The 24,383-nt window shown below is 39.7% G+C and overlaps 1 protein-coding gene across 6 annotated transcripts in view; it reads right to left on the bottom strand.

The window, feature by feature from the left end:
* The window catches only part of magi3a (membrane associated guanylate kinase, WW and PDZ domain containing 3a), a 228,475-nt gene that overhangs the window by 33,951 nt on the left and 170,141 nt on the right, over positions 1-24,383 (bottom strand). For 3 of the 6 annotated variants that reach the window (XM_037541280.1, XM_037541279.1, XM_037541277.1), the window contains exons 6-10: positions 23,712-23,830; positions 22,736-22,765; positions 22,580-22,637; positions 16,464-16,579; positions 1,275-1,466 (exon numbers count right to left, since the gene is read on the bottom strand). In XM_037541280.1, the coding sequence (XP_037397177.1) occupies positions 1,275-1,466; positions 16,464-16,579; positions 22,580-22,637; positions 22,736-22,765; positions 23,712-23,830 (515 nt within the window). The remainder of the gene's footprint in view (positions 1-1,274; positions 1,467-16,463; positions 16,580-22,579; positions 22,638-22,735; positions 22,766-23,711; positions 23,831-24,383) is intronic. The other 3 variants (XM_037541278.1, XM_017720886.2, XM_017720887.2) reach the window with 3 other exon arrangements.

The raw sequence follows: 24,383 nt of genomic DNA, 5'->3' as shown, positions 1-24,383 counted from the left end.
AGAGAACATACGTCTGGTCATTTTTATATAAAAGGTTTGGATTTTTATATAAAAGTACAAATTGTCCACCAAAATTTGAAAAATATAAATACATATTTAAATACTGACCAGGTGTGTTTAAACTTTTGCATATAAATGTATGTTTTTTATTCTAATCAAGCAAGAGCACACTTCATATGTACTCACTGGATACTTTATTCTGAGTATCTGGTCTCCCCCAAGGCGTCCTCAACAAGGCGTTGGAAACATTCCTTAGATATTCAGATCTGTATTGACATGATCATTTCAATGTTGTAGATTTGTCTGCTGCACATTCACAAAATCTCACTCTACCATGTCCAAAACATACTCTCCTTAATTCACATGAGGCCACTGACTCATGTTCATAAAACCAGTTTGACTTGTGCTTTGTGACAAGGCACCCTAAGCTGCTTTGAGATGGGTAAATCCATAAATGGGTGGTCCTAAACAGGTCAACAACAACTCAGACAGGCATTTAAATGAAGCTCCCAATGTGTCCCTAGAAAATTCCCCACACTATTACACCACCAGTACCAGCTTTAATTGTTCCTACAAGGCAGGCTGGGTCCATGGATTCATGCTGTTGTGAAGGTGTGCACAGTCTTATCTAGTTAAATATAAGCTTCTCTTACTTGTTTGCAACATTAGCCCTGTAGCTCAAGGAAAAAAACAAAGAATCAGACTTCAGACACCAAGTATGTACTGAACGATCTACTACAGTTGAGGAAAGAGGAATATTATGCCATTTTATGGTCAAACTGTTGCATAAGTACCAAATTTCCTGATCAATTGTTAAGCATTCATTATACAAACATAACACACTTTTGACTTCCTCTGTAAAAGGTGCCCGTTTTCTTTATTAGTGATTTCTAATTAGTGCAAACCTTTAAAATTCTTCTTTTTTTGGGAACATCTCAAGGCTGTACTTTCAGAAATGTTCAGAGCTCATTTAACCCATCATAAAACTCATACCTTCGACTTTTCAATTCACACCATTTGAAAATGCCTACTGGCCTTGATGAATGGACCAAAAGAAATACTCCAAAATTAAAATGTACAAAATCATTACATTAATGTACATTAAAGTAGTTGTTTCCCTTCTCCTATAAAGTTTTCATTACAGTTTTCATTAAAGAGATACAAAACCAGAAACTTCTGTAACATTTAATAGTAACAGTAATCGCTTGACTGTAATTAGTCTGTCAACAGTTGAATGTGAGGCTGTGAGTGGGTGTATGAGTAAGCAGACTCACCAGAGGCAATCTTGTTGTCCTGTGCCGCCGGACCATCCCGCAGCACGTTCTTCACCTGCAGGAACTCGTCCGGCCGGTCCCCGCCTATGATGGTGAAGCCAAAGCCCTGAGCGCTCTTTCTCAGAGCCGTGCGCAGTATCACCCCCTGCAGCTGAGACGGGTCCCGTGTAAAACCCCTCACACCACTCTCCTCTGAGTGAGAGAGACAGAGAGAGAGAGAGAGACAGAGAGAGAGAGAGAGAGAGAGAGAGAGAGAGAGACAGAGAGAGAGAGAGAGAGAGAGAGAGAGAGAGAGAGAGACAGACATAAATTCACAAAAGCTCAGCCTTGTTCAAATGTTGAAATGATGACACAAAATCAAAAATGACTAACTCTTCTTGGTGATGGGAACACAGCATCTCACAGTCTACTTATGATCATTATTTTAGTTTCATTAGTGTTGTTTTATCTATTTTACTTTTATTAATGTTCATATTTTTATTACTGTAATTTTGAGAGACAGAGAGAGAAAGAAAGAGAGAGAGAGTAACAGCGAGAGAGCAAGAGGCAGAGCGAGAGAGTGATTTAGAGAGTGAAATATCTAAGCGAGTGAGGGGAAGTGTGGAAGAGCTGTAAATATCAGCGTAGATTACATTCATATTCCAGTCCATTCATTATTCAGTTCATCAATTTCTATGCACACTTTATGACCACCAGCATGCATATTAATAGATCTGCCTGGCTTAATGACTCCCATAATGAATAACTAATAAATAACCACTCCAACAACATTTGGTAATGACACTTAGCTCTGAAGAGAGATTTGTTTTAAATCAGTTTTGGATCAAGGGTGACTTTTGGAGCTTGCTGCTTGTAACTGTGTAATTGCTCAATCCCACCAACACCAATCCATGATCTGCTGTGATATTGCTTTGTCACACAACATGCATAAAAAATTCACATCATAAAAAAGTGTTTTCTTAATCTTCTCTAGTACGTCCCTATACTTTGTTCAAGCTGGCTCTAATTCCTGTATATAACTCTATGTTATTATGTGCTTTATGCACATTTAAGCTTACAGGCATGATATATGTGTATATATGTTAAACATACAGTACTATGTAAAAGTCAAAGATCATCCTTTAATTCAACAAAGGCCTTTAAGTACAAGTTACTCATTTTTCAGAAGACTGAGATTAAATATAAGATAAATCTCTTGCTTAAGGAAGGAGAAAGAAACTAAATGACAACAGGAGCTTCTAAAATGCAATTCAAAAAAGAATCAAGGAACGCTGTGAAAATGGGACATCAAACCAGCGTGCATGACCTGGAAGACCAACGAAAACCGCCACCATCAGATAAACAATATTTAAAGCTTTCATCTCCGAGAGAGAGGAGGAAATCAAGCTCTACTCTTGCTTCAGATCTGAACACTATGAGTCTGAAAGGATGTGTAGCTGTCAAGAAGCCCTTACTGAGGAAAAGAAATGGACGAAAAAGAAGCTGCTAATGTTTTCCAAAGAACAGACTGACCACCCCAGACATCAGTTCAGACATCAAGGTCATTGAATGTATTTGGGATTACTTGGACCATGAGAAGCAGAAAATGCAACCAACTTCTTGGACTGAACTTTGGAGGTGTGAAAAAATATCTATACAGATTTCTCAGTTTCCTGAAAAGAAAAGAAGCTGCAATAAAGGTCAATAAAAGAAGAAAGCTGCAATAAAGGTAAAGGGTGGACGCACTAAATGGTACGAAAAAACATGATATTATATTTAGTTGCTGAAGTTCATTTTCTGTTAAATACATGTTTGACTTGTGGATTTATTATATATGTTATTAGACATAACATAACACAGATGTATATATATTTAAACTACATGGTAATGTTAATTAATTTATGCATTTCATATGACATTACGTTATATTCGTTTTTATCTAGCCTACAGTAAGTGTTTGATCTGGCAGGTGCCAACATACTTGGCACATTGTGTAACGGCTGAACAGTGAATTAACACAGTTCATTTACACAAGTTTGTTCCTCGGGACTGCTACATTATGGGTACCAGGATGATGCAGGACTTAATAAAACGCTCCCATGGCTGCTAATTCCTGGCTGGATGTGATAAAATGAAGATGGTACAGGTAAGAGAGAGATGGCTGGTGGCTTTGGCTGATCGCCCGTTAGAGAGCACATGTCTCAGCAACTGGAAAAAGCTCATTTCTAAGCGTAGCAGTCCAACAACAGCTCCACGTCAATTCGCAGCACACATAAACCAGTCTATTCTCTGAACGGTCTCAGAACCACTGAGGAAAAACAGAACACAATGGGAAGAAAAATGGGAGGAAAAATGCAATATTAATCATTACATATTAGTATCTGATATTGTTCCATGATTCGCCAAGCATGCATCCCATTTCCTGAGGGGAAGATTGCTCATTTATGACTTCTATATTGGGTGATCAGCACTGTTCACTGTGGTGAACTAACTGAAATCATGCACATGTAAAAAAATCCTCAGTGGAACGATCCTGAAACTGAAATGATAAACCTTTGTAGGACGTTTGCTCCTATTTTGCTGTGGTAACAGCCTGTACATTTCTGGGAAGGCTTTATATTAGATGTTGGAACATTGCTTTGAGGATTTAATTGCATTCAGCCACAAGAGCTTTAGTGAGGCCAGGTAGTGATGTTGGATGATGAATGGAGCTCCATCACTCTAGAGAATGTAGTTCCACTGCTCCACAGGTCAATGCTGGGAGATATATATATATATATATATATATATATATATATATATATATATATATATATATATATATATATATATATGTATATATATATATGTATATACACATTAACGGTGCCTTCACAGATGTGCACGTCACCCATGCCATGTGCAATAATGCCTCCCTGTACCATCATACTGGCTTTTGAAACTGTGCACTGATGACAAGCTGAGTGGTCTTTCGCCTGGAGGACATGATTTCCAAAAATAATTTCAAACACTTTTCCACTTCCCCTCAGTCCATTTTAAATGAGCTTGGGCCCAGAGAAGATGGCAGCATTTCTGGATATATGGTTTCTTCTTTGCATTTTAGAGTTTTAACCTGCATTTGTGGATGCCGTGACAAACTTTTCAAAGACAGTGTTTTTCAGAAGTGTTTCTGAGCTCATGCAGTAATTTCCACTAGAGAATAATGTCTGTTTTTGGCCTTGTCCCTTGCATACAGAGATTTCTCCACTCACTTAATGTTTCACTATTTTTATGTACCACAGATGATGAAAAGCAAAAGTTCATATGCTGTTACATGTTGAGAAACATTATTCTTCAATTGTTGCACTATTTGATCATGCAGTCTTTCACAGAGTGATGAACCCCTCCATCTTTACTGCTGAAAGACTCTCTCTGGAATGCTTTTTTATACCCAATTGTGTTACTGGCCTGTTGCCAATTAACCACCAGGTGTTTGTTTTAGCATTACACAACTTAACCAGCCTTTTGTTGCCCCCGTCTCCCAACTTTTATGGAACATGTTGCTGGCATTAAATTCAAAATGGGCAAATATTTTTCAAAAAACAGATTTCTCAATTTCAACACGTGATATGTTGTCTTTGTACTATTTTAAATGAAATACAGGGTTTAAATGATTTTCACATCATTGCATTTTGTTGTTTTTATGTACATTTTGCACAGTGTCCCAATTTTTTTGGAAATGGGGCTGTACCTTTTCCACTGTGATTGGATTAGACTTCTATGCTTTAGGCAAAAATCTCAATCTAGACTATGACTCAGCCATCAAGTTTAAGATGCATGATCTGGTTCCCATCACCACCACTTTGATAATTCTAATTGAATTAGAAAAAAAAAAAAAAATCAGTGGAATTGCCTTTAAAGGGCCATACGGGTATTTTTGGACATACTTTGAGGGAAACATCAAACAACAAATGGAGAGTAGGAGGGGCAATGATGGCCCTGTCACGATTACCCCCTCCCAGTCTTCCATGTGCTTTTTGTTTTGGTCTAGTCCATGTGCTTTCTTTGTTTTGATTCCTTCCCAGTCTGGCCCCCTTGTTTTCTGACTCCGTCCCTGATTGTTACGACCTGTGTTTTCCACCCGTGTCCTATTATTCCTAGTTGTTGGTTGGTCTTTGTATTTTTTGTGCTGTTTGTACTGTTCAAAGTGAATTGTTTGAATTCGGTGTTAGTTTTGTTATGTCTGTCCATTCTGCTCCTCGTGTTGGCTCTCTGTCCAAGGACCATTCTGACCCTGATTATGAACCTGCCCTGTATAAATCTCGCTTTTCTCAGCATGTGTGTCCGCCTCATCGCTCCCCACCATTACAGAACCACATAAAACCATGTGCACAGCATTTAAGATCTGAATAGTCAAACAATGACCATCAGCTGTGATCTGGGGTGAATCTTGACCTTACTGGGAAGAGCAGGTTGAAGATAGAACTGCTGTGCACTAAGCTTGAAAAAAATGCATTGATGCATCATCATGTATCAGTCTGAAGGATTTCGGAATGCTATAACCTGCTATATATATATATATATATATATATATATATATATATATATATATATATATATATATATATATATATATATATATATAAAATGCTATATATAATTATAATCAATTCTGATAATAGTCATTGACGTTTTCCTCAAGTATTCTCACAACAAAGCCTGGCGTAGTGTTTTTTTCTTAGCTGTATTCCAATATAGATAACAAAACAGTAAGTATCTGGTGCTCCCCAGTGGGGCCTCCATCTAAGAGTAGACCCTATTATTGGAGATCAAGTATGATTCCTCGGGAATCCAAGAGAAAATTTAAAGACTCGCTTTCTCTGGGTGGGTTGGATGGCCCTTGTCACACCATAGACAACACCCACACACTTACAAAAAGCACCTGATATCTACACATTTGAAACCAGATGCCTGCTCTGCATGACGCGACAACAATGAGCCCTTTGTAGCAAGATTATAATTGCTTTTGACATTCACAGCATCATATCTTCATAAGTTATTCAAGAGTTTTGTTTGATGCATTTAACAACTGTCAAGTGAGATATCCTTGCATGTTGGCCACCATGCATACCATCTCATTACTTGTGGATGTGAATTTGCTGTAACCCTTTTTAGAACTCCAGCCAATACGTGTTATACTAAAGCAACTGTCTGTGGTTGGTTGGTTTTAATTTCAGTCTGACTGTACTTTCTTGTCAGAGTAGGTGGCTCTTGCTCACCAGACCCTCTGATGATAAGCAGAAGTCTGGCTTGCGAGATTAGCATGTCATCCATCACTGCTAGTCAACTGCGGGAATTGGCAGGTAGTGTTATTCTCCAAGAATGTAATCTCACGGTTTCCAGATGTGATTACATATAGGGAAGATCTAGGGACAACCATGGGAACTTTCGGGCAAAATGCAGTGTGAAACTGAGTGTGAAATTTTAATGTTTTGTGAAGTTAAGGCTCAATGAGGGGTTAACTGCGAGCTTAGCAACACTGCCTGATGGACAACAAACTTGTTGTTAGCCCGTGGGAGTAATGTAAGGTAGCATGGTTGAAAAGAACAGTTAAGAATGTAGGTGTGTGGTATGTCTGTGGACAACAAATTACATGTAAAAATAAGCATTACCTCTTACAAAATAGTATTTAGCCAGCCAGCTTGTTTTACGTATATAATCAACCACAGTCCGATTAAAAGGAATCTGGGGGTGGGCTTTATAGAATGTGCTCTTGTTTGCGGTGGTGATCCAGCAGTAAAGGTTTAACTAGTTCTTTCCAGGTGAGTGTTTTTGTTATAAGCTCCATGACGTTACCAAGTATGTTGTGTTGTCCAAGATGCTGCCTTAGCAGTAATTTGAAAAGATGCATGGCCTTCATTATCCCATCTTGGTGGCACTGTGTGATGGGGTACCTAGCTAGCAGAGAGAATAGGCAATGACTGGAGAGAAGAATTGGGTAAAAATGAACTGAATCAAGTCTGTATCAAACTGAATTGTGGTGAAATTTGAGATTTCATAAAGCACAATACTTTCCAAAATAAATGTAATCTTATGTAACTGCATGTGAACGGATCCTAGATTTGTAGTAGACACTGGGCTTCAGAGGGCAGTGTGCAGGCTAATGAGAGTCACTGATGTCATTAGCAGAAGAGAAATGTCCTTGTATTCAGTCATTGCCTCTGCTCAGGACACATCAATCTGATTATGCAGAGCAGGCCTGCAGATCCAGAGTGTGTCACTGCATGTGTGCATGCGTTAGGCACTTAATGCGCACTCAAGCCTCATGTCGCTCGTTCCTGTCTGGGCATGATCAGCTTCCGTCATCGTATGTGGCGTGTGTGTGTGTGTGTGTGTGAGACAGAGGGGTGGAATGATGTTTACATCTACTTGATTAACTCATCACAAAAGGGAACGTGTGCGCGTGTCTCAAGGGGAGCAGATTATAAAATGTCAGTGTTTAATTAAAGTGTGGAAACAGTATGTGTGTGTGTGTGTGTGTGTGTGTGTGTGTGTGTGTGTGTGTGTGTGTGTGTGTGTGTGTGTGTGTGTACGCGTGTGGTGGAGGTCATAGCTGAGCAGTCTTATCAGAACACATAAAAACAGCAAAGTGCAGTTCACAGACAGCTTTTCCATATTCCAATACATTGTATTAAAAATACACAGTTTCTCATAAAGGTGAGTACATGCCTCACATTTCTGCAAATACTTTATTATATCTTTTCATGGGACAACACTATAGAAACGAAAGTTGGATATAACTTAAAGTACTCAGTGTTCAGCTTGTATATCAGTATAGATTTACTGTCCTCTGAAAATAACTCAACACATCAACACATCAAGCCATTAATGTCTAAACAGCTGGCAACACAAGTCAGTACACCTCACAGTGAACATGTGCAAATTGTTTAGTTGTCCCTCCCTGGTGTCATGTGACTCATTAGAGTTATAAGGTTCAAGGTGTGAATGGGAAGCAGGGCTGTTAAATTTGGTGTTTTGGGTACAATTCGTTCATACTGGCCACTGGATATTCAACATGACACCTCATGGCAAAGAACTCTCTCATGATGTGAGAAATAGAATTGTTGCTCTACACAAAGACGGCCTAGGCTATAAGAAGATTGCTAACACCCTATAGCATGGTGGCCAAGGTCCTACAGTGGTTTTCCAGGACAGGTTCCACTCCAACCAAAGAAGTTCAGCGTCATATCGAGAGGCTGGCTTCAAAAAATAAATGCATGAGTGCTGCCAGTATTGTTGCAGAAGTTGAAGAAGAGGGAGGTCAGCCTGTCAGTGCTCAGACCATATGCCACACAATGCATCAACTCGGTCTGCATGGCCGTCGTCCCAGAAGGAAGCCTCTTCTGAAATTGACGCACAAGAAAGCTCAGAAACATGTACCATGACATTCTGAAGCAGAGCATGATTCCCTTCCTTCGTAAACTGCACCGCATGGCAGTTTTCTAACTCGATAACGACCCCATACACACCTCCAAGACAACTGCCTTGCTGAAGGTGAAGGTCATGGACTGGCCAAGTATGTCTCCAGACCTAAACCCAATTGAGCACCTGTGGGGCTTCCTCAAGCAGAAGGAGGAGGAGCGCAAGGTGTCTAACATCCACCAGCACCATGATGTCATCATGGAGGAGTGGAAGAGGATTCCAGTAGCAACCTGTGCAGCTTTGGTGAATTCCAGGGTTAAGGCGGTGCTAGATAATAATGGTGGTCACACAAAATATTGACACTTTGAGTACAATTTGGACATGTTCACTGTGAGGTGGACTCACTTGTGTTGCCAGCTATTTAGACATTAACAGCTGTGTGTTGATTTATTTTCAGAGGACAGTAAATCTATATTGTTATACAAGCTGTACACTGACTAATTTAAGTTATATCCGAGTTTGATTTCTATAGTGTCATCCCATGAAAAGATATAATAAAGTATTTGCAGAAATGTGAGGGGTGTACTCACTTTTGTGAGATACTGTATGAATTATCAACTATGAGGTTGTGCACTATGTGAGCATCTACTGTTCAAAAGTTTAGAATCACTTGTCATTTTAATCATTTATGTTATCTTATATACAATAAAAAACTACATGACATAGACTTAAATCTTAAAACCAGACACCAAAAGGTTTTTTCAGTGCTTCATTCTGTATTTCAAGCAAGAACAAGAACTTATTATATTATATTATATTATATTATACCAATTATATTATTTTATTATATTTCGACTAATTTAAAATGTTGCTTGGGTCAGCAGAGCGAGAAAGTGAAAGAGAGTAAAGAACAGAGGGGGAGACCGAGCAACAAGAGCAGCACATAGATAAAGTCATCTAGCTAGTAAAAATGTCTATGCATATTGTATCATCAACGGTACACTTTACTGGAACTGAAGTGTCCAGCCCAAACTCTGAAAAGCAGCCCCAGCTCATTATCCCTCCTCCACCAAACTTTATTGTTGGCACTGCGCATTCCAATAGATAGCATTCTCCTAGCACCTGCTAAACCCAAACTTGTCCATCAGACTGCCAAATAGTTAAGTGTGATTCAACACTCTGAGAACACGTTTCTACTGCTCCAGTCCAGAGGCTGTGTGCTTTAGACTGCTCCAGCTGATGCTTGGGAATGCACATTGTGAACTTATGCTCCTTAGTAAAACTCACTTGATGAAACTCCAGATGCACAGATCTTGTGCTCATGATGCTTTCAAAGGCGGCTACAACTCTGTAGTGAGTAAGGCAATTAAGGATATGCAATTTGTACGGCCTACATGCTTCAGCACTCGGCAGCCCCACTATGTGAGGTTGCATGTTCTACCACTTTGTGGCCGAGTTGTTTCTGCTAGATGCTTCCATTTCAGTAGCACTTACAGTTCACCTGGGCAACTCTAGCAGGGCAGAAATGTCACAAACTGACTGCAAAGGTGGCATCATATGAAAGTGCCACATTTAAAGTCAATGAGATCTACCGTATGAACTATTCTACTGCCATAGTTCGTCTAGGGAGACAGCATGACTATGTGCTTTATTTTAAATTCTTATTAATAATGGATGTGGTTAAAAACCCTTGAACTAAATTAGGAAATACATACATTTGGCCAGATAATGTTCAGCTACTATCCTGCTTTTACATCAGTTGACAGAGCAGGAAATACCAGAGAAAAAAGGCTCAGGAACGCTCTAAATTGCCATCTTTTACAGTGGTAACAAACATGCCAGACAAGAACTGAGGCAGGCAACTGTTATATATATATATATATATATATATATATATATATATATATGACAGTCTATAGTTTGGTGGGAAAAAAAACATCACTTAGGCTCAAAGAAGACAAAGACATAAACTAAGCCTGTAAAAAAAAGTCTCATTAAAGTGTTACTATTACACTTGTGGAAATCTTATACTGCAATTTTCTGTTTACAGAACATTCTTGTCAGGTTATCTTTCTCTAGATATGATCACCACCTTTGAAAATTGAGGCATTCTGGATATTAAAACTTCACTGTTAAATATTAGCCCTGCGATGGACTGGCGACCCATCCAGGGTGTATCCTGCCTTCCGCCCGAAGACTGTTGGGATAGGCTCCAGCACCCCCGCGACCCTGACGGAGAAGCGGCTTAGAAAATGGATGGATGGATGTTAAATATTATACAGCTCTCTGTCCTTTCATAATCTTGTTCTGATTTGTTCACTATTCTAGACACAAGTACAGTGTTTACATGTTTTTAAAAACTTGTAGCTTCCCACATTCCCTCTATTTTCAATCTGTGCGTTCACACCGGACTCACATACTAGAATCATTTTCTATATTTTACATTGCAGTGTTGGTCTTTATTGGTTAATCCATATATGAATCTCAGGCCTTTTATACATAATGCCCTGAAGGACAAACAGTAACACAGAAAGCTGTAAAGAAATCCACCTATGACGAATGAACTGAATTATTCAATTGACTTGGCTAACCTGACTGATTGAATTTTCAAGCCTGTTTGTGACAGACAGACACTGTGGATGTGCTCATCGCTCTGCTTCATTTTCTACTCTGTATTAGTGTTTGTGTTCATGTTTGAGGACAAAAACATCATGACTATCTTGCCAGGACAAGGTAAAGTGCTTATTACAAAACTTTTTCGTTTTATAATGGTTAGAGTTTAGCTTTAGAAAATTTCCGATGCATATAAGTAGTGACATGTCAAAGTTTTCGGATCAAAACTTCACAGCAGTTCCAAAGCTCCAGCTGCTCTTTACACTGTGTCAATATTTCAGCATAAATGGCCCAACAGGAATGGCGCAAAACCAATTTACACAGTGAAGTGCAAGAAGCTTTTTCCTTCTCCTATAACATTACAAGGGATGCACCAACACAATCATATGCAGAGAATTGTATGGCAGCTTATCAGGTCAGTGTATTGTGACTCACATGTTAGCTAAAGGAAAAGTCACAGCTTCTATCTGAAATATCAATATTGTATAATGTTGTACAGTCGTATGTAAAAGTTTAAACACCTCTCCCCCATCAATTTACATGCTTTGTTGACTTTCTCAGTGAAAATAAGTTCACATATCCTCTACAGAGAACACACATTTTTTGTGCACAATTACTATTTATTTATTTCCATCTATTTCTATTTTTCCAGTATTTTAATTCTGCAAATAAACAGCAATTGTGCATTAAAATGTGTAGAAGTGTGTAGACTGTTAGAAATAAAGGTTCTGTGCAAGTACATTTTTTCATTCATTCGTTTAAGGTATAAACAATGTACCTGTACCCTCAAAGTTACAGCAGTGGTTTTAAGGTCCAATTGTGTACCTTAAATAAGTTTTCCCCAGACGAAGAATTTATACTTTTCATAATCTAATGTTCTTGAACAGAACAATAAAATAAAAAGGCTGGAGATGAGACGGGGTGTGTGGAATTAATACAGCTAATTATGGTACAATTATGCATACACCCTTGAGGGTACCACCCCAGTGACAAAAGGGGTACTGCCCCAGTGACAGTTTGCTACCTTCATTTGTGGACGTTCACTAACAAAATCAATAAGACATATGTGAAATGGTCTAATAAACTGAAAACATTAACTTATTAACATAACACAGTTAAAAAAATGATTAAAAGGTACAGAGAAAATGTGGCTCTTAACATCCACCTGCACAATCTGGCAGAGCATCAAAACAGTCACCATTAGATAAACAGCCCCTAAAGCATTCATCTTTGAGAGAGAGGAGAAAATCAAGCTGCTTCAGATCTGAAAGCATCCACAGGTGTTTCTGTCCATCCTTTCACTGCGAGAAGACAACTTAACAGACTTGTTTGTGTGTCTAGTTATCTGGGGTTTTTTGTTTATTATTTTGGCCTGGGTCACTCCTGAAGCTTGTACCGGTGTTTGTCTTTGTCAAGTTCACTTTAAAGCCCAATACACTTTCTTTTACTGTTCCTCTGTGACTTGTGTGGTTATCTTAATCCAACACACACCTTGACAGTAATATTCGTACTACCAAGCTGCTACGATCCTTTACCCCTAGACAGGGTCGTAACATGAGTCTGAAAGGATGTGCAGCTGTCAAGAAGCTCTTACTAAAAAAAGGAGGATATATGCAAAACAAGCAAAGAAGATGCTTGGAATGACAACCCAAGGTGGGTGGGATGACTTGGATTGTGAGAACCAGTAAGTACGACCAATCTCTAAGCATGAACTTTGACAAACTGAAAGCATGTCTTCTAAAAGTAATAGAAGAATGGCTAAAAAATATTACACTCCGACTGGTAAGGATATGAATAACTGGCCTCTGGCTTTTGCACATTCTACATGTACATATTGCAAAGGTATAAAAACAAACATACACCGATCAGGCATAACATTATGACCAGCAGCACTGCTGTGTCTGATCCGCTCAAACCAGCGCAACACACACTAACACACCACCACCACATCAGTGTTACTGCAGTGCTGAGAATGATCCACCACCCAGGGTCCGTGGGGGGAACAGGGTAAAAGGGGGCTAACAAAGTATGCAGAGAAACAGATGGACTACAGTCTGTAAATGTGGAACTACAAAGTGCACCTATATAGAAAGCGGAGCTGATAAAATGAACAATGAGCACAGAAACAAGGAGGTGGTCTTAATGTTATGACTGATTGGTGTATATTTAGTTGTCATGGCTGGAAATTACATAAATGACTGGTCTCTGGCTTTTGCAGTTCTACATGTACATCCTGCGAAGGTATATATACAAACATATGTGTGTGACCTGAGTGACATTAGCTCTAGTGTGCCTCAAACCTTTGGGGTCAGCAGAGGATGGCTGTAATGAAGAGAAGACCGCCAGACAAGCATCAGTATGCTGACCCTGCTGCAGCCACATGACCAGCATTACGTGATATAGCAAGCTAGCTCTGACACGGCCAGGCTTTGATGAGGTCAGTAAAGAGAATGAGAGACAGAGAGAGGGTAGAGGGTGGAGGGGTGTTGTGTAACATGAAATGAATACTGCAGAAGAGTGGATGATCATACGGACTCGCGTATAAACACAGAAACTTTGAAAGCAAAATGAAAAAGTTCTTCAAAAAAAAAAACAAGAGAGGAAAATGCACACTTGAGGCTCATATGTTTTAATTACTTCAGCAAGCTCGAGTGCCTGGTGCTCTTTTTCTCCCTAATAAATTGCCACTACTGTTACTGACACTTCCCAGGCACCACACTTTGCATTTATTTTCCTTCACACAATGTACAAAAACGTGGTGTAATCCAAGCAGACAGGTTTGCTGGGAGCCTGCGGCGTGAGCTGAGTTCATCTCTATTCCATCAGACACGTTCAGCTGTTTAGATGGATAGCAGGGTGACAACTGAGGAATATTTATCTAGTTATGTGTTTTTTCTATTTTAAACGCTGGCACATCATAACCCCTCTGATGTTCTCACTACAGTTGTCTTCGTCTAAAATTGCCTATTGTTTTGACTGGCAGTCTAGACACATCACTCAGGTTTCTAACCTTGTCATCCAGCTCAGTCCAGTCTAGTGTTACAGTACAGTAGGACTGTGTAATAAGGCACAGTTCTATACTGAGAATTACTGATGTTTACAATTTGCATTTTCTAATGTTCAACTGTAAGTCTGAAAAGTAGTAAAAGCTGATAGAAACAAAAAGTTTATTCTAGTGAAATATGCAAAAATCTTTGCACAGTCATATGCAAAAGTTATAATTTTTTACGTCTTTTGTCCTCTACAGAGAACTTTTTCTGCTAAGTTCAGTGTAAAATGTCTGTTCATGTACTGAATTTAACATAACGGAGAAAAAATAAAACAAAAAAATCTGGTCTATGCAGAGGTTAAGGAACACTTTATATTGTATGTTTTATTTTTTGGCAAATAAGTAGAAACTGCACTAAAATGTGCATGTTTAAATTTATTCCCTGCACAGAATGTGGAAGCTTATTTTCACAAAACAGGTCATTTGGATGTTCACATATGGCTGCATATCATGGAAGTAGATGCTGCCTTCAACACAGCTTTGTCATATGCTGGAATAAGATGTGGGCTAATCAGTGTTATTGTATCCAGAATCATCAGAGGGGCAAGTCATTCTGATTGATGTAATTTAATATGTGATGATATAGAGAATGCACTGCAAAAAATGGCATCTTGCCAAGTGAAATGATGTTAAAACCTATTGAAATATCTAATGTTTGCCATTTTTAGACAGTTTGCACTTATTCTTATTACCTTTCACTTGTTTTAAGTAATTTTAGTGAGTAGAATTATCTCCCAATTTAAGATAATTTTACCTGACAAGACAGCATTTTTTGCAGTGTGTGCCTTGAAAGCTGTTTTGAAACAACTTTTGTGGTTGGTGTACACCTCTGCCTTTTATGCTGTAGACTGGGGTTTAATGCCCTGTCTGGGTAAGCACCCTCCACTATGCCAATAAGAGTCCTTGGCAAGACTCCTAACACTACCTTCGCCTACCTGTGTAGAACTTCGCCTACCTAAGAATGTCTGCCAAATATTGTCAAATGAAACCTCTGCTTTAAAGGTAAGGGTTACAAAAGAAACAAAACGTTCAAGATTGTCTCAACACAGGATCTTTTCTACTATCACTACTGAAAATATCTCAAATGTGCATTATTGATGTTGAAAAGTGTTGAGAATCGAACAATTATTGACAAAAATTGATTGTTTTATTGCCCACGCCTAATGGTGCATGTGGACAGTCCTCATACACACTTGAATATTTGTGTTTTCCATGATAAAGGGGCTCTAATGGCTGAAAAAGTCACAGCCTAACAACTATATAACAAATTGTAAACAGTCATAGACTTGTGCAAGTTACAATTTATGGTATGCATTCACTAGTACCATGTGAACCCAGCAGACCAACCTGACACTGGTTCTTCCCAGCCGCATACGTATCCTTCACGTAACAAATTCATGCATAGTTGATTAAACGAACAAAATCAGGTATTTCCATTTTGAAGTGCCAGTGGTGATAAACAGACTGGATGCTTTCACTTGACCTTCAGGATTTGCATTTGAGCTCTGTGTTCTCCTCATCCCACTTCCAGAAATTTCAATCAGGCCTTGAGGCTTTGGAAGAGTGGAATGCTGGAAGAGGAAGCTCATAGAGAGGTGAGAGAGAGATTTGAACAAGAGAGGGTTGTTTCCAATCGGCCCCCTGCCTGTCAAAATGAGACGTGCACAAAAGCCCGCTGACACTCGAAAAAGCACGAGTAAAACATAAATGACAGGTGTGCCTGAATCAGTAAAAATCCCTTCTCCGCTAGTTAACGGCACTAACCTTCTGAAGTCGCCTAAAGCGGCAGCACAAAGCCTTTGAGGTGCAGGGTTGATAGAATTTATGGTTACAGTCGTCCAATTCAGTCATTCAAATGTGCTGAAAAATAATTGGGTGCCAATAAAACACTTGTGCTTTTGACATTTCCTCACCAGAGGCTGTGTGGATGGTTTTTCTTCCTTTTTTTCCCCTCAGTTCCTTTTGAACGCCTACATTTCTATTTTCTGAGCCATAAAAGCACAGAGCATTTGGTAGGCTAATAGAGGTCTGAACATGTACAGCTTGGAACAGCTTCAGCTGAGTTAATGAACGAATGAGTGAATAAATGAATGAATGAATGAATGAGCCCTGGGGATGGAGAGATGAAAGAGTGAGGTCAGTGTTACCTGAGGCTGTAGCTGCCACCACTGCTCCTGGTTTGCTGGCCGTAGGCGTCTCCTGGCTGAGCTTCTTCTTGGCCTCAAGCACAGGGTTCTCAAACTGGGTTCTCTGATTGATGTGGCTGCAGGCAAACAAGACGCAGCATAAAAGAGAAGCAGGCTGAAGCAGTGCTATCAGAAATGCCTGAAATTCACGCTTTAAAGAACATGCAAATGGATAAATGGTGCTTATCTTCATGCCAGACCATCTGAACTATAGATTTGTGGCCTCATATTGACAGCGTTGGTGTAATTTTGCAAGCAGTGCCCTTCTGTCACATGGCTTTATGCAAATTTGACAAACTCCTGCCAATTATGTTTGTCCAAATTGCTTCTCTAAAGCCTTCCGTATTCAAATTTGCATCCTGAATTTGTGAGGGAAAACAAGGATCCTGACATATTATGATTGACCTGACCTTTTAGAATCCTGAAATGTTATGACTGACCATCATAAAGGGCAAGTCTACCTTTTTTTGGATTTCCACATAATTCAGTAGTTGAGCTGTGAACTGAGTTGCTCATTCTAGGGAAGCAAGGGCTGGTCATTAGGGGTTGGCCTTAGCCTAGCACAGACACCAAAGGGATAATCGTGATTTTGTTTCTTTTCGTACTGCCTGACTCAGTGAGCTGATCCTAAAGCATGTATGGGTGTGATATTTTCCAGATTCCTGCAGTGTCTGACAGTCAGAGGCTGGAGGAAATGGGACACGCTTTTGAAAAATTACTTGAAAATTTTGACGAAGCTGAAGTTGGCTTCTTTTTCCAATTTCCCATTCCACCTTAAATGCTGCAGTACTTACATTCATGCATCTGTACAAGTGCCAGAATGCAACTGCTGCTCAGTGTAAGGTGAAATTCAGACAAAAAGCTGCCGAACAAGAAGCCAAATTCTTCAGATGGGAAATAATGTTTAGCTCTGCTTTTACTGGTCTGCAGGACTTATAATGTGATATTGACACAGTTTCATCTCTCTACTGTTCACTTCTTATTTTACTATTTTGCACAATTAAATTATTCCAGATTTAATTAAGCGAAGAGACGATCCAGAATAATAAGCCACTGTTTTACTAAAGCAATAAGCCATGAAAGGCTGTGCGATTTCATCACAGGGAAGGGTGTTCTTAGGCACCACACGAAGTGGAGTGTGTTATACCAAGCATCCATGGACTGCTAAATGAGAACCATCAGTGTATATGGTGGTCATTTCAGGAACTTTATAACTTTTTGTCACATAATAATGAACATATGATACAGCACTGTTTTACGCAAAACCTTCCCTTTATAAGTACTTTCTGGTCACCAAATTACCACTGTGAGTCTCATATAGCACCAATCCAACAGCCCCTCTTCTCGTGCTGGGGCTGAATCTCAAGTGACTCCCTCCTCCCTAGTTACAAAGTGGGAATTTAAATACTGGCACACATCAGTACAGTAAAGTAAAATAGTCATTGAAAATCATTTGGGATTCAGCCACATCCATTCTCGACAAACACTGCACTATTTGGCTGTAGAAGTTAGAATTTCCAAACCTCCATACCTACCAAGCACACTAGTTAGGGAGTATGTAACCTGTTTGGCATTCAGCCTGGGGTTGACGCAACTTCTGACTGAAACATGGACATCTGAAGCATGTAACTAATTGAAGTGACATTCTTTAGACTTTATATTGTCGTTTACAGTAAATCATATCGTAAGTACTTTAATTCAAGTCTGTGATATTAATAATGGAGTTGTTTAGGTTGTTTGCTATCTTGTAGCCTGTTAGCTAGCTGGCCAGCCCAGTTCTAGTTAAGAAAATATTATTCATTTAAACAAAAAACAGGCATTAGATAGAAATCAAATATTATTCCATTAACAACACATGGATTTGTGATGTGGTTTAGTGGAACAGAGTTCCGCTGCTGTGAGGCCTCGTAGGTGTGAGTATATTGTTAATTTTACTACAGCTTTGAACGCAGCTCAGATTTCAGAACTGGAACTATCCATTCTATAATTAAGCATCTAAAATGGTTTGATGTGAAAAAAATATGTATATATTGAAACCGTCAGAAATTTTGTATGTGACATAAAAATGGGCCATGTCGCCCACTACTAACAGAAATTTTGAAAAATTTGGTGGACTTCAAGAAAGATCCCTTTAGGGGAAAGTCTCCCCCCTGCCCTCAACATTTGAATATTTCTCCTGATTCAACTCATAAGGTCATTAGCAAGGCCTTCATGAAGTCAGTATGTGTATTCTATAGTGGGGCAACCTCTAGAACACATAGGACAGTTTCTCCAGGACCAGCACTGAGAAACACAAACTTAAGATTACACACTGGTATTTGGCCTGCTCTGTCTCTGCTGCTCAGATATGCTAATGAGCCAACAAATTCTACTTTCAGTAACATCCAACACAGGTAACTTCAGGATGTCCTGTGAGAAACATTTTCAAACCCTGCTTTCCTCCTGTAAGACTTCTGCCGTGTCCTCTTTGGTGAGTGTGCAGAGCTCCAGAGGAAGATAAGCTTAGTAATACAGCACATTTTTAGGGCCTATCCACTCATGCACACTCACATTTTGCATAAAAAGTGTCAGAATTCTGCTTCTAGAAGGGAAAGTGTTTAGTACCTGATAAACACAAACTGAGCAGCTTCTGACGCACAATTTCATTAGTTAAAATGCTTTGTTACACAGCAGTCTTTAAAAAAGCAATTCATTCATTAATGAAAGGTACTTAGGTGTTCCAGCTTACAGGCTCGTATATATATATATATATATATATATATATATATATATATATATATATATATATATATATACATATACACACACACACACACACACACGATGGTGCCACATAGGGCCTACAGAGGAAAATAAAGCTATTTATCTGGGCAGAAAGCATTAATTTGTAGAAAGAGTACAATAATTAGAATAAATAAAAATCAACAAACAAACCAGACAAAGTAATTTGATTTGTGTGAGTGTGTTAACCATTTCTCAATAGCTCCTGTTTGGTAGTCTATGTTCCCTCCTGAATCCAGTGTGTGTGTGAGGTGTGGTTCTTGGTGCTCCGCTCTCTGTGCACGGTGCAGGAACGTGTGAGTGTACGCGCAGTGCTAGGTCTCCATTGGGTCTTGTGTGCTGCAGAGAAAGCAGCTTATCTACAAAACACGCTCTGGCTTGAGCTGTAGTGCTCTGATCGTGACTGAAGCTCGAGCTTTTCACATGAACACCAAATCAGCCTGCATGTGCACACTGAGAGAAGCGCTCTCTCCTCTCTGTTTGTTAAAGGGGAGTTTGTGTTCGTGCTCTTGTTGCGCATGAGTCATACTGAGCTATCTTTTCTATCCCTGTACACACAGAGACAGAGAGACAGAGAGAGAGGGGGAGAAAGAAAGACGGGTGAAAAAAGAGACACAGAGAGAACGTGAGAGGGAGAGAGACAGGTTTACAAAATGAAAGAGACCAACAGAGAGAGAGAGATAGAGAGATTGGGAGAAAGTAAGAAGGGTAAAAAAGAGACAGAGAGAGAGACAGAATGTAGGAGAGAGACATTGAGACGATGTGAGACGCAGAGAGAAAGATTGACAGATTTAAAGAACGAGAGAAAAAGAGAATGTGGGAGAGAGAGAGACATTGAGAGTATGAGCAGAAAGGAGAGAGATAAAAGAGATGGAAAGTGGGAAAAGATAAATGACAGAGTAGGACAGAGAGAAAAAGAGAGAGAGAGAGTGGGAGAAAGAAAAAGAAGGGTAAAGAGAGAGACCCTGAGAGAGAATAGGAGACAGAGACACATTCAGAGAATGAAAGAAAAAGAATGCAGGAGAGAGTGACATTGAGAGTGTAAAAAGGAAGAAGAGAGAGAAGGTGACAGAGATAGAGAAAGAGTGTGAGAAGTAAGGAGAGAGACAAAGGATGGAAAATGAGGGAAAAAATAGGGATGGAAAGTGAGGGAAAGATATAAAAGAGAGAAAGTTGGAGAGAGAAAGGGGGAAGAAAGCAAATGAGAAAAACTGGGAAGGAAGGACAGAGAGAAAGTGAGAGAGACACTGAGAAAGACTGGAAAGGAAGGGGAGAGAGAGAGAGAGAGAGAGAGACAGAGAGAGAAAGAAAGTGAGTCTGCACTGATTAGTGCAGTTTGCCTTTTCTGATGATGGCGATGAGGTATTGTGGCATAGAGCATTCATTTAAAAACAGAACTACTGAAAAACATCATCACTAGAGCTGTGAGTATGCGGCGCTACGCCTCAATCTGAAGGTGGCAATGATAGTGACATTCAATAAAGCATGCATCTCTTATTTGGTCAAAATAAAATTATTTTCAAAGAGTTGGAAAAAAAGCAGAGTGTACTGCTTTTATTGTCTATATTCTTTTAATCCCTTCCATTACATGACTACGCCGTGTTGAAGTATTCAAGTCATGTTCAACTATTCAGTGTATTTTTTAATTCTCAACCATATGAAAAAATGGAGATTTTTGAAATTTGAGATTCCTTACAGAAAACTGTTGTGAGATTTCCTACAGAGAACTGTTGTGAGATTTCCTACAGAAAACTGTTGTGAGATTTCCTACAGAAAACTGTTGTGAGATTTCCTACAGAAAACTGTTGTGAGGTCACAGATTCGTCATGTTGGTATTAATCCTTTTGGGTGCCAAAAAGCACAAGTTGCCACAGACCTCCAGGTAAAATGACCTATTAAATGGAAGACAATGGAAATTCCTCTATAAAATAGAAACAATGTTTTTTCCAATGACATTTCATCCATTTCTTTTTCGTTTTATTACACTAATTCTTTTTCTCAGAAGCCTGTAAAGCTTATTAAAAAGGCAGCTTATTTTTTTCTTTTCTCTTGGCATTTACTTCATTGCCCATGTATGACCTCAACAGCTTAGTTGCTGCCATGACCACCAACTTGAACCAGTCCAATCCACTAGCATGGTCAGCATGCATGTGACTGGCTCAAAATGTCCATGAAGCAAAGACTTCAAAAGGCAGACTTAAAAACAGGTACTTCCAGGGTACAAGCACCACTGAGCAAATCAGAGTGAAATGAATAGGTGCTAATGCTAACGACCCTCTTCAGTTTTAGCAAAACCTTCATGATTTACACCCCTGATCTTTGCGTAAGCAGGCACAATCCATCTCCAAAAATCTGTTCTCCGAGGGAGCCCACCACTCCCTCATCTTCTGCCCCGGCACACAACTGCCATGAGGCCTGGCAGGCGAGGGGGCAGGATCATTGCACCATTTCTCTCTCGCTGGGACTCCCATCTCCCAGAATCTCCCAAGGGGGAATGAGGAAAAACAGCCCAGCTCATTTGAGGCTGGTGTTTTAGCCAGCAGTTGCACTTCATGCCCAGAAAAAAAAAAAAAAAACACACACAGCAGCAAGCCATGACCTCGCTTCTAACAAGCTTGGTTACTTCCTCTCCTGCAGCAGCTCATGAATCATCGCTCGCTGCTGACACGAGAGAGCCTTGGATCTATCGAAACGGCAGCTTTCTACTATTGCAAAGTTTTTTTTTCTTTTCTTTTTGACCTAATCATCAAGGAATTTCAGCACGTCTGGAGTTCAGGCTTTAGCTCTAGCTCTGATGTGGCCTAAGGGCGTGAAGGTTTGGGGCTTTCAGTTCACAGAAAAATAAAAATCAAACCTGTCAAAAGCCAGAGTTAAGAGGTTTGTTCCCAGAAGCGACATGCTGTCTGTAATACTGGATGGTGAATTGGTGAGAGTTGTGCTTTTTTGTATGTGTCTCATCAGTCGGCAGCTGCATTCTCCTGCATTGTCTACCATCTGCTTCTACAGCTACTCTGACATCTAGTCGTTTGCAGACTGTGTAGTATGAACTGCAGAACAGTCCAACTTTGCCTCTTCAACCAAAAGCAGTCGGCGTTGAAAGGGTATGATTCACAGCATCGAACCTCCAAAGCAGAGGAAATGCTAATTTAACCAGTATCTAAGCACAACCTTTATAACATTTATTCTCCACTGACTACAAATAAACACATGAAAGAGAGACTGCGTAATATGCAGTCAGTCAGGAGTCTGTTTTCTTATCTTTACTTGTGTCAGATGGTGTTCTATGCCTTACTTACTCCACATAGTAGGTGCCATACTGTGGGTCCTCAATCTTCTCCCAGCCGTAGGGCAGCTCTGTGGAGGAAGAGACAGATGGATCAGAGACCAAGGCAGATGAAGGGCTTTAGAGAAGGTCTGTTGTACAGCATGATGGGTCAAGAAGCTCTGCTCACTTATATGATATGCTTGATCAGAGGAAAGATCTGCCCAGCAGCCAAAGTAGGGAGGAGAAGAGAAGACAGTAGGAGTGAATGCTAATAAAGACAGTGATAACTCGCAAAATCAAACAACAACAATGCATGCTGGGGGTATTTTAGATCAAATAATTATGCCATCCTGTTTCCCAGTTTGTCATTGATAGTAAAAGCTTTTGTTGTGTATTAGACCAGAATAACCCTTTAGTTTCCTTCATTAGGAAGAGCAATTATTAGTAAAAGCTTAAGCCATTTCCAGGTGGTTGCTAGGGTGATGCTTAAGTGTTTGTTATGGAATCTCTGGTGGTTAGTAGGTTATTAGTGTGTTGCTAGGTTGTTGCTAACCGCTTGCTGTAGTATCTCTGATTGCTAGTCTGTATACAAGAAATCTGTATACAAGTGCATAATTCCCAATAATAACAAATATTCAAGATATGACTTAGTGGACAAAATCCAATAGAAATCCAATATAAAAATAAGAAGATTTATTTTCTATACTGAATGATAAGGAAAATATATAATGATATTTGGTTATTCTGTCCAAAGTGAAGTTGAGGGTAAAAAACTGGAGTGTGACACCCTGACAAAAAAAAACAAAACACAAACACACCACACATGCTTCACGCAAGAGGGGCGCAAGAATTGCCTAGGCTCTTTGGAACAATGATGAGTTCTTCTGTCTGCTCCAGAGGGTCCATTAGTAAACAAACGCAGCAAAGGACTGGAATGTCTTAGCGCTCCGATAGCTCCCACCTGTCTGTTTGGCTTTACCGCAGGCATCGCCAACAAAGCGATGTGTGTGTTTGCGTGTGTGCATGTGTTAACGCCGACGGTGGGTATATTTTTGTACGTGTCTAGGTTTGGAGAATAGTTTTCCAGCAAACTGCTAGCAAGACATAAGTGGAGCAGGATGATGTGAGGACATACGTGAATACTGTTTAAGCTAACCACTAACCTGGTTGACATGTGTGCAGTAAAAGCTGAACCATCTCACCTCCATCCTCACACTTCTCAGGTGGTTTAGCTTTCTTAGCCAGTCGAGGATCCAGCCAGGTCGTGGTTTTTGTGTTGTGACTGTAAAGAGACATAAAACATTAACAAACAACAACTGGCAAAGAGAAGTCGACATTGCCTATTTCCCTGGTGCCTCGGTCCACAACATTTCATGTTTTGTCTACTAAAAATGCAGAGCCTGTGGCCTGAAAGGTCACCTGCCTTGGAGATTTTTCCCCAAAAACAACAAACCACTAGACTAGGTGAATTTTTACACAGTCTCAAACATCCATAACAAAACAGCTGCTTTTCACCCTCCGGTGCCCAATCTAGAGCACACATGAAAGTAATTGCAGCACTGAGACTGTCAGAATTCACCAACAGTAATGTTATTGATTCCACCGCAATAGCCAACATGCCGTCAATCAAGAACTCTGAGCATTTCTTGGTAGAAAGAACTATGAAGTGGATACAGGACAACGGTCGGCTGGTTTTTAGCACTAAAACATGCTTAACTGTAAACACAATGTACATACAATAAACATGTTTATACAATCCTGGCCTCAAACTCAAAAAATTGGCTTGGTGGCTCAAAAGGCCAATGCAAATTTTTACATTCGTCTACCACTACCAT

The sequence above is a fragment of the Pygocentrus nattereri genome, chromosome 9 (assembly GCF_015220715.1).
Source record: "Pygocentrus nattereri isolate fPygNat1 chromosome 9, fPygNat1.pri, whole genome shotgun sequence".
Taxonomy (NCBI): Eukaryota; Metazoa; Chordata; class Actinopteri; order Characiformes; family Serrasalmidae; genus Pygocentrus; species Pygocentrus nattereri.
The sequence above is the reverse complement of the archived record's forward strand: the minus strand, read 5'-3'. Positions and strand labels throughout refer to the sequence as shown.